The 21,193-nt window shown below is 48.3% G+C and overlaps 1 protein-coding gene across 3 annotated transcripts in view; it reads left to right on the forward strand.

Annotated features, from left to right (window-relative positions):
* The window catches only part of CDC42SE1 (CDC42 small effector 1), a 40,636-nt gene extending 28,327 nt beyond the window's left edge, over positions 1-12,309 (forward strand). For 2 of the 3 annotated variants that reach the window (XM_063946995.1, XM_063946996.1), the window contains exons 3-5: positions 6,862-6,972; positions 7,443-7,528; positions 9,560-12,309. In XM_063946995.1, coding sequence (XP_063803065.1) covers positions 6,862-6,972; positions 7,443-7,517 — 186 coding nt within the window. In that variant the 3' untranslated portion in view covers positions 7,518-7,528; positions 9,560-12,309. The remainder of the gene's footprint in view (positions 1-6,861; positions 6,973-7,442; positions 7,529-9,559) is intronic. The other variant, XM_063946997.1, reaches the window with a different exon arrangement.
* The last annotated feature ends 8,884 nt before the right edge of the window (positions 12,310-21,193 follow it).

Below are 21,193 nucleotides of genomic sequence, written 5' to 3' on the forward strand. Positions count from 1 at the left end.
CCAGTACTAGTACATCTAACCTCCCCTGCCCGCTGCTCCCAGTACTAGTACATGTAACCTCCCCTGCCCGCTGCTCCCAGTACTAGTACATCTAACCTCCCCTGCCCGCTGCTCCCAGTACTAGTACATGTAACCTCCCCTGCCCGCTGCTCCTAGTGTTAGTACATCTAACCTCCCCTGCCCGCTGCTCCCAGTACTAGTACATCTAACCTCCCCTGCCCGCTGCTCCCAGTACTAGTACATCTAACCTCCCCTGCCCGCTGCTCCCAGTGCTAGTATATCTAACCTCCCCTGCCCGCTGCTCCCAGTACTAGTACATCTAACCTCCCCTGCCCGCTGCTCCCAGTACTAGTACATCTAACCTCCCCTGCCCGCTGCTCCCAGTACTAGTACATCTAACCTTCCCTGCCCGCTGCTCCCAGTACTAGTACATCTAACCTCCCCTGCCCGCTGCTCCCAGTACTAGTACATGTAACCTCCCCTGCCCGCTGCTCCTAGTGTTAGTACATGTAACCTCCCCTGCCCGCTGCTCCCAGTACTAGTACATCTAACCTCCCCTGCCCGCTGCTCCCAGTACTAGTACATCTAACCTTCCCTGCCCGCTGCTCCCAGTACTAGTACATCTAACCTCCCCTGCCCGCTGCTCCCAGTACTAGTACATCTAACCTCCCCTGCCCGCTGCTCCCAGTACTAGTACATCTAACCTCCCCTGCCCGCTGCTCCCAGTACTAGTACATCTAACCTCCCCTGCCCGCTGCTCCCAGTACTAGTACATCTAACCTCCCCTGCCCGCTGCTCCCAGTACTAGTACATCTAACCTCCCCTGCCCGCTGCTCCCAGTACTAGTACATCTAACCTCCCCTGCCCGCTGCTCCCAGTACTAGTACATCTAACCTCCCCTGCCCGCTGCTCCCAGTACTAGTACATCTAACCTCCCCTGCCCGCTGCTCCCAGTACTAGTACATCTAACCTTTCCTGCCCCAGTATATCTAACCTCCCCTGCCCGCTGCTTCCAGTGCTAGTATATCTAACCTCCCCTGCCCGCTGCTCCCCGTACTAGTACATCTAACCTCCCCTGCCCGCTGCTCCCAGTACTAGTACATCTAACCTTCCCTGCCCGCTGCTCCCAGTACTAGTACATCTAACCTCCCCTGCCCGCTGCTCCCAGTACTAGTACATCTAACCTCCCCTGCCCCAGTACTAGTACATCTAACCTTCCCTGCCCGCTGTTCCCAGTACTAGTACATCTAACCTCCCCTGCCCGCTGCTCCCAGTACTAGTACATCTAACCTCCCCTGCCCCAGTACTAGTACATCTAACCTCCCCTGCCCGCTGCTCCCAGTGCTAGTATATCTAACCTCCCCTGCCCGCTGCTCCCAGTACTAGTACATCTAACCTCCCCTGCCCGCTGCTCCCAGTACTAGTACATCTAACCTTCCCTGCCCCAGTACTAGTACATCTAACCTCCCCTACCCGCTGCTCCCAGTGCTAGTATATCTAACCTCCCCTGCCCGCTGCTCCCAGTACTAGTACATCTAACCTCCCCTGCCCGCTGCTCCCAGTACTAGTACATCTAACCTCCCCTGCCCCAGTACTAGTACATCTAACCTCCCCTGCCCGCTGCTCCCAGTGCTAGTATATCTAACCTCCCCTGCTCCCAGTACTAGTACATCTAACCTCCCCTGCCCACTGCTCCCAGTACTAGTACATCTAACCTTCCCTGCCCGCTGCTCCCAGTACTAGTACATCTAACCTCCCCTGCCCGCTGCTCCCAGTACTAGTACATCTAACCTCCCCTGCCCGCTGCTCCCAGTACTAGTACATCTAACCTCCCCTGCCCGCTGCTCCCAGTACTAGTACATCTAACCTCCCCTGCCCGCTGCTCCCAGTACTAGTACCTGTAACCTCCCCTGCCCGCTGCTCCCAGTACTAGTACATCTAACCTCCCCTGCCCGCTGCTCCCAGTACTAGTACATCTAACCTCCCCTGCCCGCTGCTCCCAGTACTAGTACATCTAACCTCCCCTGCCCCAGTACATCTAACCTCCCCTGCCCGCTGCTCCCAGTGCTAGTATATCTAACCTCCCCTGCCCGCTGCTCCCAGTACTAGTACATCTAACCTCCCCTGCCCGCTGCTCCCAGTACTAGTACATCTAACCTTCCCTGCCCGCTGCTCCCAGTACTAGTACATCTAACCTCCCCTGCCCGCTGCTCCCAGTACTAGTACATCTAACCTCCCCTGCCCGCTGCTCCCAGTACTAGTACATCTAACCTCCCCTGCCCGCTGCTCCCAGTACTAGTACATCTAACCTCCCCTGCCCGCTGCTCCCAGTACTAGTACATCTAACCTTCCCTGCCCGCTGCTCCCAGTACTAGTACATCTAACCTCCCCTGCCCGCTGCTCCCAGTACTAGTACATCTAACCTCCCCTGCCCCAGTACTAGTACATCTAACCTCCCCTGCCCGCTGCTCCCAGTGCTAGTATATCTAACCTCCTCTGCCCGCTGCTCCCAGTACTAGTACATCTAACCTCCTCTGCCCGCTGCTCCCAGTACTAGTACATCTAACCTCCCCTGCCCGCTGCTCCCAGTACTAGTACATCTAACCTTCCCTGCCCGCTGCTCCCAGTACTAGTACATCTAACCTCCCCTGCCCGCTGCTCCTAGTACATCTAACCTTCCCTGCCCGCTGCTCCCAGTACTAGTACATCTAACCTCCCCTGCCCGCTGCTCCCAGTACATCTAACCTCCCCTGCCCGCTGCTCCCAGTACTAGTACATCTAACCTCCCCTGCCCGCTGCTCCCAGTACTAGTACATCTAACCTCCCCTGCTCCAGTACATCTAACCTCCCCTGCCCGCTGCTCCCAGTGCTAGTATATCTAACCTCCCCTGCCCGCTGCTTCCAGTACTAGTACATCTAACCTCCCCTGCCCGCTGCTCCCAGTACTAGTACATCTAACCTTCCCTGCCCGCTGCTCCCAGTACTAGTACATCTAACCTCCCCTGCCCGCTGCTCCCAGTACTAGTACATCTAACCTCCCCTGCCCGCTGCTCCCAGTACTAGTACATCTAACCTCCCCTGCCCGCTGCTCCCAGTACTAGTACATCTAACCTCCCCTGCCCGCTGCTCCCAGCACTAGTACATGTAACCTCCCCTGCCCGCTGCTCCCAGTACTAGTACATCTAACCTCCCCTGCCCGCTGCTCCCAGTACTAGTACATCTAACCTCCCCTGCCCGCTGCTCCCAGCACTAGTACATGTAACCTCCTCTGCCCGCTGCTCCCAGTACTAGTACATCTAACCTCCCCTGCCCGCTGCTCCCAGCACTAGTACATGTAACCTCCTCTGCCCGCTGCTCCCAGTACTAGTACATCTAACCTCCCCTGCCCGCTGTTCCCAGTACTAGTACATCTAACCTCCGCTGCTCCCAGTACTAGTACATCTGACCTCCCCTGCCCGCTTTTCCCAGTACTAGTACATCTAACCTCTGCTGCTCCCAGTACTAGTACATCTAACCTCCCCTGCCCGCTGTTCCCAGTACTAGTACATCTAACCTCCGCTGCTCCCAGTACTAGTACATCTAACCTCTCCTGCCCGCTGCTCCCAGTACTAGTACATCTAACCTCCGCTACTCCCAGTACTAGTACATCTAACCTCCCCTGCCCGCTGCTCCCAGTACTAGTATATCTATCCTTCCCTGCCCGCTGCCCCCATTACTAGTACATCTAACCTTCCCTGCCCGCTGCTCCCAGTACTAGTACATCTAACCTACGCTGCTCCCAGTACTAGTACATCTGACCTCCCCTGCCCGCTGCTCCCAGTACTAGTCCATCTAACCTCCACTGCCCGCTGCTCCCAGTACTAGTCCATCTAACCTCCCCTGTCCGCTGCTCCCAGTACTAGTACATCTAACCTCCCCTGCCCCAGTACTAGTACATCTAACCTCCCCTGCCCGCTGCTCCCAGTGCTAGTATATCTAACCTCCCCTGCCCGCTGCTCCCAGTACTAGTACATCTAACCTCCCCTGCCCGCTGCTCCCAGTACTAGTACATCTAACCTCTCCTGCCCGCTGCTCCCAGTACTAGTACATCTAACCTCCGCTACTCCCAGTACTAGTACATCTAACCTCCCCTGCCCGCTGCTCCCAGTACTAGTATATCTATCCTTCCCTGCCCGCTGCCCCCATTACTAGTACATCTAACCTACCCTGCCCAATGCTCCCAGTACTAGCTCCTATTACTAGTACATCTAACCTCCCCTGCCCGCTGCTCCCAGTGCCATTACATCTAATCTCCTCTGCCCACTGATCCTGTTACTCGCTCTTCTAACCACCCCTGCCGCTGCACCCAGTACTAACACATCTAACCTCCCATACCCGCTGCTCTTATTACTAGCACATCTAACCTCCCCTGCCTACTGCTCCCATTACTAGCATATCTAACGTCAACTGCCCACTTATCCCAATACTAGAACATCTCACCTCCCCAACCTGCTGCTCCCAATGACTGCAAATCTAACTTCCCTGACCTGCTGCTTCAGTGCCAGCCACATTTAGCCTTCCCTGTCTGCTGCTCATAGTGCCAGCACATGCCAGTCCCCAATGCCAGCAGGTCTGATCTCCACTGCACGCCACTCACAGAACTGGTATGTCTAACTTCTGCACTGGCAGGGACATGGCAGTTGGTCCGTGTCATACGCACTGCCGATGTCAGACGCAGCTTAGAGATTGTCTTCTGTGCATGCATGTGTCGCACTGCGCATGTAACTGGTTAGCGCATGCACAACGTTTAAGTTGCGATTGATGGGTAGGGGAGATACAGTCTCAGAAACATCTTGAAAATGTAATGGGCGGTGACAGGGGGGGGGGGGGGGGCTCAGTGGGCGCACGGAGGTGATCCCTCTCATGGGCCTGCTGCAGGCACGTCGCCAAATGCGGTTACATACAGAGGTGCGCCATACTCTGGCGGGGAAACTGCACCTTCCTCAGGGTTGATGTACGTTTCGATAGTGTGACCGTCTGTGGCGCCTAAAGATACACCGCACTGTATTGTGTCTTGTGGGCCTGTATATATATCATGCTATTTCTTTTGTTCCACAATGTAGTCTGGTTTCCCAAGTGGTAGATTAGCTATATTATTACGAGGCACGTAACATTAGTTATACCGTGCAAAACTCGCCTTGCACCCCCTGAGCACCTGCACTTGTGCAAGCGCACCTAGATTTTCGCAGAAGCGCAGTTGTTTATGGATGGCGCCGTTGGCAGTGGTGCAGACGTTTGCCCAGGCTGTGGTGAGGAGTTGGGCGAAGTGAGTGTAATGGAGCAAAAATAGATATAAAAATAGAATCATTAATGTCAGTAGAAAATCTATATTAACAAAATGACGCTTTTCCCCCAAAGTTTGCACCAGATCAATCTAGCACACACGAGCTAATGAAAGCTATTAAGTCAGTGGTTGCTATGGGTTACTGCACATTGGTTCTGCCGTGGCAGAAACAATGGCCGCGCATCGGCTATTTCACCGGAGGTCCTCTGCGGAGGACAGCTTTGCCCAGGGGTGTTGGCATACTGGGCATTATGTAATAATCTGCACCCAGACCTGCATTTCTCAGTGATTGCTTGTCTCACAGCCAGACCAATTATACAGACAGACGTGGCAGACAGGACAGAAAACTGTTGTGCGCTGTTCTGCAACTGCATGTCGGCTTGAACAGAGCGGCCATTCATGGCTTGGATAACTCACAGTGCCTCTTACACGGCTGTATTAAATACTAATGAGCGTAGTGACAGCTTATCGGCTGGATAGACACGTCTGGGGTTCATCTCTTTGGCTTCCAGATGATAATGTGCCTTTGTAGTTGTGTGGCTGTATCAGCGCTGACTGCAGCCTGGGAGGAGTGCTGCTGGGAGATAAGACGTCTCACTGAGGCATAGTGTGATGTAGCGGCTCTGTGCCTCACCCTGTGTACAGGAAACCGGTTATCGCCTACCTCTCGTGTTGTCTCTCTGCACGCCTATGTAGCTCACACAGCAATAACAAACACGCAGAGCCTTCACATGGGGATAACACACGTGTCAAAAGCAAAGTCAGAGTTACAGGGCTTGCCCACAAAATAAACCTATTATTCACCAAATTGCATGGAGACTACCATTAAAACAAAGGAATAAACCTCCACATACAATGCCAGATTCTGAATCACACGCTGCCCTGTTTGTGGATCTTTCCGACTGGGCGGCCATTTTGCTGAGTCCCCATGGCATCACCCCTCTTTCTCAGAGAACCTTCAAACACACATGTGCCGCATGTAATAATGTCCCCTCACATGAATAAGCAGGCAAGCACCTTGACGTAGGCCGGGTGGCCAGGATAGGTGGACGTCCACTAAAGTCTCTGCTACTCCGGTTGTCCTTCAGCAGAGCTCCTCGCAGTGAATGTAGGAGAAGGTGCTTCCTGCGGGTCTGTGAACCATGTGCTCTCCTCATAGATCCACAAGGGAAATAATTAGCACCAGCTGTGGATTTTTAAAACGAGTCCATCGTTGGTTAATACATTTGTACTCCCATTCAGGAGCTATAGAAAACATGCGCTGTTAATGATCCTTGAGAACCAGATTGGAGAAAATGTCTTTAAATCACTCCGTTGTTTACATAAAGCAAAGGCAGCCATTTTGTGAGGACAAATTACCCACTAGGAAACAAAAATGGCCACCTCAAGTGTGTAGGCGAACTTTATTCTTAAATCATTGCACTCAGCCAACAACTGTTTCTCATAGCGTTTTTTTTTTCTTGAGAAATCTGTGGTATAATATCATTATTTAGAGACTGAATATATATTTTGGTTCATTTTGTGTTTGTTTCATGCAGAAAAAGAAGAGGAGAAGGATCGATCGCACCATGATAGGAGAGCCCATGAACTTTGTGCATCTGACACACATTGGGTCCGGAGACATGGGTGCCACTGATGGCTTTCCAAAGGTATGTCATTTGTTGGGGTTACCTGTCACCTGCACGCAGTAAGGGCAGCCATTTTGGCGTGGTCTCAGACAAGTTGTACACAGCCTTGTATATAGTGCGATTACTATGGTGGCAGAGGATGTAAGAAGACACAGCTGCATCCTGCACGTTGTTTTGTCTTCATGCAAAGGATTGAGGCCATGTATTCTAGTACAGGGCACTACATGGAAATTGGTCAGATAGTTCCATGTTCGCTTGTGTTGTTTCCACAAGCTCTGCGTAGGAATTGCAGTAGTGGCTCATTTAGGACAGGGAGATGGGATTTTTAACATACAGCACAGTGTTCCTGTAGGGTGAACCTGTCGCCTGCACACTGTGGAGGCGGCCATTTTGTGTGTGCTTAAGCGGTAAACTCTGAAAAGCCAATTGTAGCATTAAACAGGTAAAAATAGAGACTCCTACAAAATAAGAGCTTGTCTTTTGTCTTGCAGGGCGGTGGTCTACAGGAACAAATGAGATCCAAATGTGGCCATGACCGACAACGGAATACCTCCAGGATTTTGTAGCTGTTCGCACTGTAAGAAATAGCGCCATTATTCTGACCCTTGAACTTGCTTTGTTAAAACGAGGGTGTTTTTTTTTTTTTTTACATACAACTTTATGCGTTAGTAAAATATTTAAGATTTAAGCCTATACAATTTTTACATATAAGATTGTATTCAGTGGATTCCTCGTTGTGAGGTGCAGAATGCAGAGTCAGAATTGGGTGTACCCTGTGTTTTAGCATAGAGTGACCCAAAGGTCTGTTTTGTCTCCGCTGTACCTAAAGCTCCCCTGCCACCTACTGTAAACATTTGCCAGCTTGTCCCCATAGCTGCTTTTGTCATACCCGCTGGTCAGTCACTGCTGTAATATGGAACTGGCATATCAATGCGTTCGCCACTTGCAGGGGGTGGTCATAGATGCGAGGGTGAAGACGCATTAAAAGCTGTTTAGAATGCACTACATGAACACAGCCTTAGGATTTTCAAGTACATTGGTGTAAAAGGCGCCCTAGAAAGCATTGGAAATGTGCTTTCATGCACTTTTTATGGGATAATTAGCAAATAAAGAGACTTTTACTGCTGAGTACTGCAAGAAGGCGCTATGGGTGGTGTGAGACAGGCGGTGGTGTATCCAACCAGGCGGTGTTCTTAGACCTTCATGTTCCATCCTGGAGTTATTTGTTGTTAGTCCTCTGGTTATCCAACAAAAAGTTGTTCTTAAACCCACAATTATCCAACCAGGAGGTGTTCTTGGACTCCTGATTAGATCTCTGATTATACCACCAGTAAATGTTATTAGACCTCCACTCATCCAACCAGGTGATCTTCTTAGACCTTTGTTATTTATTATTTATTACCAGTTATTTATATAGTGCACACATATTCCGCAGCGCTGTACAGAGACTATTTGCCCATTCACATCAGTCCCTGCCCCAGTGGAGCTTACACTCACGCTAGGGTTAATTTTGTCAGGAGCCAATTAACCTACCAGTATATTTTTGGATTGTGGGAGGAAACCGGAGTACCCGGGGAGACCATACAAACTCCACACAGTAAGGGCCATGGTAGGTATCAAACCTCTCACCTCAATGCTGTGAGGCAATAATGCTAACCATTACACCATCCGTACAGCCCTTTGTTGATCCAACCAGGAGTTATTAGCCCTCTGCTTTTCCAACCAAGAGGTGTTCTTAGACTCCCAATTAGATCTTTGATTATACCACTAGGAAGTGTTATTAGATCTCCGTGTATCCAACCAGGAAGTGTTATTAGATCTCCATGTATCCAACCAGGAAGTGTAATTAGATCTCTGTGTATCCAACCAGGAAGTGTTATTAGATCTCTGTGTATCCGACCAGGAAGTGTTATTAGATTTCTGTGTATCCGACCAGGAAGTGTTATTAGATCTCCGTGTATCCGACCAGGAAGTGTAATTAGATCTCCGTGTATCCGACCAGGAAGTGTAATTAGATCTCCGTGTATCCGACCAGGAAGTGTTATCAGATCTCTGTGTATCCGACCAGGAAGTGTTATTAGATCTCCGTGTATCCGACCAGGAAGTGTTATTAGATCTCCGTGTATCCGACCAGGAAGTGTTATTAGATCTCCGTGTATCCGACCAGGAAGTGTTGTTAGATCTCCGTGTATCCGACCAGGAAGTGTTATTAGATCTCTGTGTATCCGACCAGGAAGTGTTATTAGATCTCCGTGTATCCGACCAGGAAGTGTTATTAGATCTCCGTGTATCCGACCAGGAAGTGTTATTAGATCTCCGTGTATCCGACCAGGAAGTATTAGATCTCCGTGTATCCGACCAGGAAGTGTTATTAGATCTCCGTGTATCCAACCAGGAAGTGTTATTAGATCTCCGTGTATCCAACCTGGATGTGTTATTAGACCTCCCATGTATCCAACCAGGAGATGTTCTTAATCTTCTGATTGCCATGGTCACAAATGTGTCCAAAAATCCAACTTACGATATAGGCATAAAAATGCTTACCATGCACGATAAAGTAATAAATACAACCTACATGAAACAAACGGTCTGTCTGTGTTTTGTCCAGCAGGTAATGGTCGCATGAGGAGAGCAGTGATGACGAGCAGGAACAAAACACAGCGGTGCAATCACTGGATAAGTTATTCAATCTTCCAAACCATATGATTTCTTTTATATTATTTTTTTTTTCTGGAAATATTTTTTTTGGGGGGAGGGGGAATTGAAAAATGAAAATTTCTGAAGAATGTGCAATATTTTTATAGTACATTTTTGAATCTGTGATTCCTGCTCGTACGTGTAAGCCAAGGACTATTTATACACATATTTGTTTTAGTTTCGTCTGAACTGAGTGAAGTGATGGCAGACATTGAAAACGAAAGCACTTCATGGGCTGGTGTATGCCGGACAGACCTACGTTATTTGTGACGCAACATTCCTCCATGTTACTGATACACAGAAAAACAAATCTGTACAGGTTCCACATGCGACCATACAGAAATCCTCCTCCCAGGGCCCTTGGTTATACAGCGTTGAGTTCAAGTGAGGAGTGAATGCTGCGTTTTCATTTCAACACGATCATTATCTTGTTTTAATAATTAAAAAAGCAATGTAAAAACTGCTGTAAAAAATAAAAAAATAATAATATAAATATATATATAAAATCGCAATGCACACACAGCAACATTTCTGAATGCCTTTCTATCTATAGAGCCAAAATTGCAGAACTACACCACCATGTGTTACAAAGTTTAGGGGATATTTATTAAAACTTGGAGAGAGATAAAGTACCAACCAATCAGCTCATGACATTTTTCAAACACAGCCCGTGACATGGCAGAAGCTGATTGGCTGGTACTCTGATAAATATCAACCTTAATGCAAACCACACTGCTGACAAATACGGGTGAGTGGCCCGGATCCCAGATCCCTATATTGGTGAAAGCGGGGACAGAAGTTCCTCAATAATACAAATTCCGAGCACTTACAATGATGTAAATATACTTACAGGATACAGGTCGAAACTACTACCTCTACATCAGGATTGTGGAAGCCTTGTTCCTTATTTGGGGAGGGGGGGATCACGTATTAATTGTACATGGTTTATTCTAGAGAACAATGTCCTACTTACTGCAGTTTTATTTGTGCGGATTGTTTTTGATAGGCAGTCCCCTTTTATGTCCTAGTATCTGAGTCTTCTTGACCACACAAAGGAATATATAACATGTTTTCCGTAAGAACAGTGCATAACGGTGTCACGGAACACTCCAATGAAGGCGGCCAGGTGGATAGCAGGCTTTGGAGGCTCTAGCACATTTACAAGGAAGTCCTATCCAGTCGCGGTAGTTGGTCACATTATGAGGGAATAGCCACCACACAGGGACTTAGCCAACCATCAGAGAGGCCATGTAAAGAACGGGGCCCCTTTATAAAGGTGGGTACGTAGGTGTGTCCAGAGGACCACCCACTCTGATTGGTAGGAGGGCTAATCTTGGTGCAGGTTCCATAACAAACCAAGCATCCAAGTTCATCTATGATTCTGCTCCACCAAGAACCTGACTCCTAGAGGACGGGGTGGGGCCCACCAGGTATTTCCCCGGTACACCAGTGGGCCAGTCTGACCCTTCTAGCTAGGGATGGACTGGGGCACGGTTATGACACACTCCCATTTCCCTTTATCCTGGGTGGCTGAGCAGAGCGCCAGGTGTCTTAGCTGCCTGGCCAGCCCCTGTCTCCATGTGTTGGTCTCTGTGTGGCCAGACTGGCCCATCAAGCCATTGTCCCTACTGGTATTTGCAAGGAGTGCCCTTGGATCAACAGTCATGTTCTGAACGTCATTAGATGTGTGGCTGGTGGGAGATGTTGCGGCATGCTGTGCATTTATAGGTCCAGTCTCCTTAGTGCTTCCCTGTAATTCACATTAAACATGATCAGTGTTCTCAGAGCCTGTGTTCCCTCCGGCTGTCCTGAAGGAGTGATACCTACCAGTAACTGGTTCTGGGGTAGATTTTCGAAACGCTTCTAAAAGGGAAGATTTTAGATGTTGCCCATTGCAACCAATCAAATTCCAGCTGTCATTTGTACACTGTACTGATTGGTTGCTGTTGCCAAACCCTCCTCCTTTTGCAGATGTTTTAGCAAAGCTACTCAGTAACTTTATTGCATTGTTCTATATTTTGTCTTAGATCCCCCATCTGCTTAGCTTAGGGTTTGCTTTTATCGGGCCTGTGTATTATTATATAAAGATCCTGCCATTCACAATGTGTTTTGTTTCAGTATTTGTACAATTAAGCTAGACAATTGCCATAACTATCAGGATGTTTAAAAGAAAAAGAAATAATAAAAAGTATATATGTGTGTGTGTATATATGTATATATATATACACACACACATTTTTATAAGGAAAAATACACTCCATGAAATATTAGGGGAGAATTCCATCATTTCCAGGTGTTGGGAGCGATGACGGACTTCGCATGTAGCATTTATAGATGTAGAGATTCTAGCTTTTATACAAACATCCTGCATATACTGTATACGTCTACTGCCCAGCTGGACTGTGAGCGCGATTGTGTATAGAGTAGCCGGACTATTCTAAAATTGTCTTGAAATTAGCTTTGATGCTGCTTATATGCGTTGATGGACCCTGATTTCGCTCTATTAATCCAGTGTATAAAGCCATTCCAATATTGATTTATTTGTCATAGTGAAGAGATATTTAGCCTAATTCTCTGTCTGCGAACAGTGATTACAATCCTTGAAAAAAAATGAGATGTGTTTCATATGGTTAAGAAAATAGTAAATTACTTTGAAATATGGCTGCCTGTTGTCTTATTTTGCTGGTCTGCCTCGCTCGTCTATGTCCGTGTCTGCTGTATGCCTGTGACGTGTGGGGAATGATTCATAACACACAGACCCCAATAGAGCATTTGTGAATGATGCACAGAGACCTGGAAGTTCCCTAAGTACCCGAATGATCGTATAGACAGATTTATCCAAAGTTAGGCATCCGCCATTCTCCAATACATTTATTTGCAAGCTGCACAAAAGTTTTTAGGGTTGTGGCCATGAATATTGGCAGGTATTACAGCACAATTGCTAATGATGGGCGTCATAAAATTACCCAACTTGTATACATTATGGGAGGAATATGGTTAACTGGCAATGCGCTGTGCCAAGAACGGTACCCACGGCTTTGCACGTTTTCCTGCTCCACCCTTATAGGTTTGAGGGAAAACATGCATGGTCGTTGGACACGATGGGGCATAGTATTACTGATACCATTAGAAGCACCTCTCTGATGTACAATTGTGACAACTGCAGCACTAAACACTCCTCTCTCCCAAAAATATTGTCAGTTTGGGATACGTCAAAATAAATGTTAAAGGGGGCTATTCCACACCTTGTTTCCACGTGGAAAAATTGCAAAAGTTACTGTAGCTCACGTGCAATAAACCATGCTCTAATTAACAAAAAGAATTCGGGTCTGTCTATACCTTTATAATTGGTATATATTTTTATTATTCATTTTTTTTAGAGCATTTGTGGAACTACATTTTCAAGCACACTCTGGCAGCTGTTGATTAGAAGGGCCTGCTGGGTCTTGAGGTTCAACAAGCAACTCTATCCAGCTGCCACTATAGAATGTACCACGTGTCTGTAAAATCAAAAATGAAAGTGTAAAAAAGTAAAATCAAAATGGAGCGTTGAGCTCATGAGGTGCTTCCCTGAGGCACATAAGAAACACTGAGGATCTTGGGAGTATGGAAGAGGGAAGCTGGGACAGAAGCCATTACCTTATGTGTGGGACGAGTTCTCCCAAACTGAGGAAGCATCTGGCATGCAACCCTCACATCTCCGCTGGTTGAGGAGAGCGGGGTTGTTCGTTTTTTTTTGGGTGAAGCTAGCATTTTAAAGCCCCTGTCTCCCCAGCTACTTTAGGTGAGTGTGTGTTCCATGAACCTGTCTAACTGGCTACCTTTGGCTCTCCCACACAAGTTCAGTCTTTGGAGCTCGTTACAAAGCAGCTGTGTAATGTTCATTAGGGGAGGAAACGTACAGAAATAACACCTTCAGAAAATGGCAACAGCTCGGTCATGCTTACATCCGTGTGAATATTCCCCTCCCCTCAAACAAGACCGTGCAAAATACTTTTCCCTGTGTTACACACTATAAGGCTGGTTTTCTTGGAAAAAAGTTCCCGTGGTGACGGCAAAGATCTGTCAATGGTTTGGCAAAGTATATTATTACCTTTTTATATGGTGGTACAAGGGGTCTACAGCATCGTACACCATACATAAACAGAAAACAGTGCAAACAACACTAAAATTGCACAAAATACTAAGAGTACATAACAATGCAGAACATAGAATACAAGCTATACAAACACTGCAGCATATAGTGTCATAATTCCCATTTCTCTGACGTCCTAGTGGATGCTGGGACTCCGTCAGGACCATGGGGAATAGCGGCTCCGCAGGAGACAGGGCACAAAATTTAAAAGTTTGACCACTAGGTGGTGTGTACTGGCTCCTCCCCCTATGACCCTCCTCCAAGCCTCAGTTAGGTTTTTGTGCCCGTCCGAGCAGGGTGCAATCTAGGTGGCTCTCCTAAAGAGCTGCTTAGAAAAAGTTTGTTAGGTTTTTTATTTTCAGTGAGTCCTGCTGGCAACAGGCTCACTGCAACGAGGGACTTAGGGGAGAAGAAGTGAACTCACCTGCGTGCAGGATGGATTTGCTTCTTAGGCTACTGGACACTAGCTCCAGAGGGACGATCACAGGTACAGCCTGGATGGGTCACCGGAGCCGCGCCGCCGACCCCCTTGCAGATGCCGAATAGAGAAGAGGTCCAGAAACCGGCGGCAGAAGACGTCTCAGTCTTCATGAGGTAGCGCACAGCACTGCAGCTGTGCGCCATTGCTCTCCGCACACTTCACACCAGCGGTCACTGAGGGTGCAGGGCGCTGGGGGGGGCGCCCTGGGCAGCAATGTAATATACCTATTCTGGCTAAAATATATCACATATAGCCCCTGGGGCTATATGGATGTATTTAACCCCTGCCAGGTTCCAAAAAACCCGGGAGAAGAAGCCCGCCGAAAAGGGGGCGGGGCCTATTCTCCTCAGCACACAGCGCCATTTTCCTGCCCAGCTCCGCTGCGAGGAAGGCTCCCAGGACTCTCCCCTGCACTGTACTACAGAAACAGGGTAAAAACAGAGAGGGGGGGCACTTATTGGCGATATTTATAATATTTGAGCTGCTATAAAGGGAACACACTTATTAAGGTTGTCCCTATATATATTTATAGCGCTTGGGTGTGTGCTGGCAAACTCTCCCTCTGTCTCCCCAAAGGGCTAGTGGGGTCCTGTCTTCTATCAGAGCATTCCCTGTGTGTCTGCTGTGTGTCGGTACGTGTGTGTCGACATGTATGAGGACGATGTTGGCGTGGAGGCGGAGCAATTGCCTGTAATGGTGATGTCACCCCCTAGGGAGTCGACACCAGAATGGATGGCTTTGTTTATGGAATTACGGGATAGTGTCAGCACGCTACAAAAGTCGGTTGACGACATGAGACAGCCGGCAAACCAGTTAGTACCTGTCCAGGCGTCTCAGACACCGTCAGGGGCTGTAAAACGCCCTTTACCTCAGTCGGTCGACACAGACCCAGACACTGACACTGAATCCAGTGTCGACGGTGAAGAAACAAACGTATTTTCCAGTAGGGCCACACGTTATATGATCACGGCAATGAAGGAGGCTTTGCATATCTCTGATACTGCAAGTACCACAAAAAGGGGTATTATGTGGGGTGTGAAAAAACTACCGATAGTTTTTCCTGAATCAGAGGAACTGAATGAAGTGTGTGATGAAGCGTGGGTTACCCCAGATAGAAAACTGCTAATTTCAAAGAAGTTATTGGCATTATACCCTTTCCCGCCAGAGGTTAGGGCGCGCTGGGAAACACCTCCTAGGGTGGATAAGGCGCTCACACGCTTATCAAAGCAAGTGGCGTTACCGTCTCCTGATACGGCCGCCCTCAAGGATCCAGCTGATAGGAGGCTGGAGAATGCATTAAAAAGTATATACACACATACGGGTGTTATACTGAGACCAGCAATCGCCTCAGCCTGGATGTGCAGTGCTGGCGTGGCTTGGTCGGAGTCACTGTCTGAAAATATTGATACCCTGGATAGGGACAGTATTTTACTGACTATAGAGCAGTTAAAGGATGCATTTCTTTATATGCGAGATGCACAGAGAGATATTTGCACTCTGGCATCAAGAGTAAGTGCGATGTCCATATCTGCCAGAAGAAGTTTATGGACGCGCCAGTGGTCAGGTGATGCGGATTCCAAACGACATATGGAAGTATTGCCGTATAAGGGGGAGGAATTATTTGGGGTCGGTCTATCGGATCTGGTGGCCACGGCAACGGCCGGAAAATCCACCTTTTTACCCCAGGTCACCTCCCAGCAGAAAAAGCCGCAGGCTTTTCAGCCGCAGTCCTTTCGTTCCTATAAGAACAAACGAGCAAAAGGACATTCCTATTTGCCCCGAGGCAAAGGAAAGGGTAAGAGACTGCAACAAGCAGCTCCTTCCCAGGAGCAGAAGCCCTCCCCGGCTTCTACAAAGGCGTCAGCATGACGCTGGGACCTTACAAGCAGACTCAGGGGCGGTGGGGGGTCGCCTCAAACATTTCAGCGCACAGTGGGCTCACTCGTAGGTGGACCCCTGGATCCTGCAGGTAGTATCTCAGGGTTACAGGTTGGAATTCGAGAAGTCCCCTCCTCGCCGTTTCCTAAAGTCTGCTTTGCCAACGTCTCCCTCCGACAGGGCGACGGTATTGGAGGCCATTCACAAGCTGTATTCTCAGCAGGTGATAGTCAAGGTACCCCTCCTACAACAGGGACAGGGGTATTACTCCACGCTATTTGTGGTACCGAAGCCGGACGGCTCGGTAAGACCGATTCTAAATCTAAAATCTCTGAACCTGTACATACAAAAATTCAAGTTCAAGATGGAGTCACTCAGAGCAGTGATAGCGAATCTGGAAGAAGGGGATTTTATGGTGTCCTTGGACATCAAGGATGCTTACCTTCATGTTCCAATTTGTCCTTCACACCAAGGGTACCTCAGGTTCATGGTCCAAAACTGTCATTATCAGTTTCAGACGCTGCCGTTTGGATTGTCCACGGCACCCCGGGTCTTTACCAAGGTAATGGCCGAAATGATGATCCTTCTTCGAAGAGAAGGCGTCTTAATTATCCCTTACTTGGACGATCTCCTGATAAGGGCAAGATCCAGAGAACAGCTGGAGGTCGGAGTAGCACTAACCCAAGTAGTGCTCCAACAACACGGGTGGATTCTGAATTTTCCAAAATCCCAACTGATCCCGACGACACGTCTGTTGTTCCTAGTGATGATTCTGGACACTGTTCAGAAAAAGGTATTTCTTCCGGAGGAGAAAGCCAGGGAGTTATCCGATCTAGTCAGGAACCTCCTAAAACCAGGAAAAGTATCTGTGCATCAATGCACAAGAGTCCTGGGAAAAATGGTAGCTTCTTACGAAGCGATTCCATTCGGCAGATTCCATGCACGAACTTTTCAGTGGGATCTGCTGGACAAATGGTCCGGATCGCATCTGCAGATGCATCAGCGGATAAAATTGTCCACAAGGACAAGAGTGTCTCTGCTATGGTGGTTGCAGAGTGCTCATCTGTTAGAGGGCCGCAGATTCGGCATACTGAACTGGGTCCTAGTGACCACGGATGCCAGCCTGAGAGGCTGGGGAGCGGTCACACAGGGAAGAAACTTCCAGGGCGTGTGGTCAAGCCTGGAGACGTCTCTTCACATAAATATACTGGAGCTAAGAGCAATCTACAATGCACTAAGCCTGGCAAAACCTCTGCTTCAGGGTCAGCCGGTGTTGATTCAGTCGGACAACATCACGGCAGTCGCCCACGTAAACAGACAGGGCGGCACAAGAAGCAGGAGGGCAATGGCAGAAGCTGCAAGGATTCTCCGCTGGGCAGAAAATCATGTGTTAGCACTGTCAGCTGTGTTCATCCCGGGAGTGGACAACTGGGAAGCAGACTTCCTCAGCAGACACGATCTGCACCCGGGAGAGTGGGGACTTCATCCAGAAGTCTTCCACATGATTGTGGTCCATTGGGAAAGACCAATGGTGGACATGATGGCGTCCCGCCTCAACAAGAAACTGGACAGGTATTGCGCCAGGTCAAGAGACCCTCAGGCAATAGCTGTAGACGCTCTGGTAACACCATGGGTGTACCAGTCAGTATATGTGTTTCCTCCTCTGCCTCTCATACCAAAAGTACTGAGAATTATACGGCAAAGGGGAGTAAGAACGATACTCGTGGCTCCGGATTGGCCAAGAAGAACTTGGTACCCGGAACTTCAGGAGATGCTCACGGAAGATCCGTGGCCTCTACCTCTAAGACGGGACCTGCTTCAGCAGGGACCGTGTCTATTCCAAGACTTACCGCGGCTGCGTTTGACGGCATGGCGGTTGAACGCCGAATCCTAAGGGAAAAAGGCATTCCGGAAGAGGTCATCCCTACCCTGGTAAAAGCCAGGAAGGAGGTGACTGCACAACATTATCACCGCATTTGGAGAAAATATGTTGCGTGGTGTGAGGCCAGGAAGGCCCCGACGGAGGAATTTCAACTGGGTCGATTCCTACATTTCCTGCAAACAGGATTGTCTATGGGCCTCAAATTAGGGTCCATTAAGGTTCAAATTTCGGCCCTGTCGATTTTCTTCCAGAAAGAATTGGCTTCAGTTTCTGAAGTCCAGACTTTTTGTAAAAGGAGTACTACATATACAGCCCCCGGTTGTGCCCCCAGTGGCACCGTGGGATCTTAATGTAGTTTTGGATTTTCTCAAATCCCATTGGTTTGAGCCACTCAAATCGGTGGATTTGAAATATCTTACAGTATGCACCCAACAAGCTGGGTGCTCCTGCTTCTAAGCAGACGATTGCTCGTTGGATTTGTAGCACAATTCAACTTGCACATTCTGTGGCAGGCCTGCCACAGCCTAAATCTGTCAAGGCCCATTCCACAAGGAAGGTGGGCTCATCTTGGGCGGCTGCCCGAGGGGTCTCGGCATTACAACTCTGCCGAGCAGCTACGTGGTCAGGGGAGAACACGTTTGTAAAATTCTACAAATTTGATACCCTGGCTAAGGAGGACCTGGAGTTCTCTCATTCGGTGCTGCAGAGTCATCCGCACTCTCCTGCCCGTTTGGGAGCTTTGGTATAATCCCCATGGTCCTGACGGAGTCCCAGCATCCACTAGGACGTCAGAGAAAATAAGATTTTACTTACCGATAAATCTATTTCTCGTAGTCCGTAGTGGATGCTGGGCGCCCATCCCAAGTGCGGATTGTCTGCAATACTTGTACATAGTTATTGTTACAAAAAAATCGGGTTGTTATTGTTGTGAGCCGTCTGTTCAGAGGCTCCTACGTTTGTCATACTGTTAACTGGGTTCAGATCACAAGTTGTACAGTGTGATTGGTGTGGCTGGTATGAGTCTTACCCGGGATTCAAAATCCTTCCTTATTGTGTACGCTCGTCCGGGCACAGTATCCTAACTGAGGCTTGGAGGAGGGTCATAGGGGGAGGAGCCAGTACACACCACCTAGTGGTCAAACTTTTAAATTTTGTGCCCTGTCTCCTGCGGAGCCGCTATTCCCCATGGTCCTGACGGAGTCCCAGCATCCACTACGGACTATGAGAAATAGATTTATCGGTAAGTAAAATCTTATTAAAATCCACACTGTCTGAGGCCAAAGGTTCGGCGGTGTTGTTGGTAATGGGGATGATTGTATAGGTCAGGAAAAGCACAGAAGGGAAGAGGGCCCTGCTCGTGGGAGCTTACAATCTATAGGGGAGGGGCAGACAGGGGCGAGACAGTGAGCGAGGAGCATAGAGCAGTGGATTAGGATGATAGCTGGAAGGCTTTGGGAACCTGTTTGAAGCTTTGGAGAGTCTGAAAGGGATAGGGACAGAGTTCCATTGGTAGGGAGCAGCACCGACAAAGTCTTGGAAGCAGGGCCGGATCTAGGGGGGGGGGCGACCGCCCCCCCTAAAACAGTCACAGCCACGCCCACTTTTGAGCAGAAGAGAGCTCTCCGTGGAGAACCTGAGTCAGAACGATGTGCTGCAGCTTATACCACAGCAGCACAGAGGAGCCAGGAGAGCAAGGGTTACAGAGCATTTGCCCCTCACTTGCTGGTGTGTGGGTACTAGGGCTAATAAATACAATTACCCCATAGCACAGTCACATGTACATAGAACAATCACAAAGCTCTATCTCAGTCTCACTCAAAAAGTTCAGTCAGAATTGAGAGAGGAGGAGTTAGGACTGTAGAGGGAGGAATCAAGATGAAACAGTAAACCGCCCCCCCCCCTAAAGAAAAGTCTAGATCCGTCCCTGACTGGGAGGATGTACTCAGTTGGGAGGACAGGTGGTAGTCATTGGCAGAGCAAAGTGGACAGGCGGGAGGGTGCATGGAGATGCAGGACACATTAAAACACAAGTTACATTGACTTACGGCCTATGGAACTTGAAGACCACTCTTAGCAGAAATGATGCATCCACGGTTAGGACCACCATATCATAATGGAGAGTGCCTGGATTTCTCTCTGTCTTCACACGGTAGTGCTTGAATGGTACAAAACTGAATAGAAATATCTTTTAACACTGGGATACTACACTGAGGTACTCGGGGATATGGAGGGGTGGAGAGTTCTAAATTTAAATATTCAGTGCCTTTGTTTCTGCTAAGCCGTCCATATCCCAAGAGTACTCCAGTGCCCCCTATGGATTCAAAGAAAAGGATTTACCTGGTAAGTACCAAAATCCTATTTTTAACGCAAAGTTTCCCAAACTCCGCCATTACAGTACATGTATAAGGATATCCATGCTTGAGGCCAGATGGTTAATTCAAATTGACTGAGGTTATAATTAAGTAACCTGTGCTCAAACATAGATATCTTTAAAACCTGGACTGTAATGGAGTTTGTGAAATTCTCTTTTTAATAGGTTAGAAGGTAGCAGCGTTAATCCCATTAACACCCCGTTGAGACTCCATTGTAGAATGCGATCCAGAATTGTAGGGTTCCGCGAACAATTTTTGCACCTAGCCTTTCTTGATCCCTGATTCTTGTACCCTCTACCCTGTGCTTCAGGTAACCAACTATGGTCAACCCTGTTGGAATGGATCTGCACGCTTGAGGCCTTTTTGAAGATTTTATAGTCGAAAAACTTTCACCATCTGCCAACACCATGCAGTGGTGTGACCGCCGTTATCAGAGGCAACCTGCTTCTATCATGATCACCACTGAAATGCAACATGGCTTTGTCCTGGTTCCGTTCTTCTGCCTTTTCTACTAGTTTAAGAAAGTATTTACTCCGACTTCCAACTGAAGACATAAGGCTTAGAGGAGACCAAGTGCTAAAGGTCACAAGTAGATCATTTGATTCGTTGGTTCAGTGCATGCCTACAAGTATGGATTACGTCAGTCTGGATTGTTTTTAGGTTCACCTGCCCCGCAATGCTGAGAGTGTGTTTTTGCAATTGCACATACACAAATTTTTTTTGAAAACTACGGTGCACATGCACCAAGGTGCTGCTGCCATCGACGGACAGGTGGTATCAGAAATGTGATGGGCAGT

Source organism: Pseudophryne corroboree, chromosome 12 (assembly GCF_028390025.1).
Source record: "Pseudophryne corroboree isolate aPseCor3 chromosome 12, aPseCor3.hap2, whole genome shotgun sequence".
Classification (NCBI taxonomy): domain Eukaryota; kingdom Metazoa; phylum Chordata; class Amphibia; order Anura; family Myobatrachidae; genus Pseudophryne; species Pseudophryne corroboree.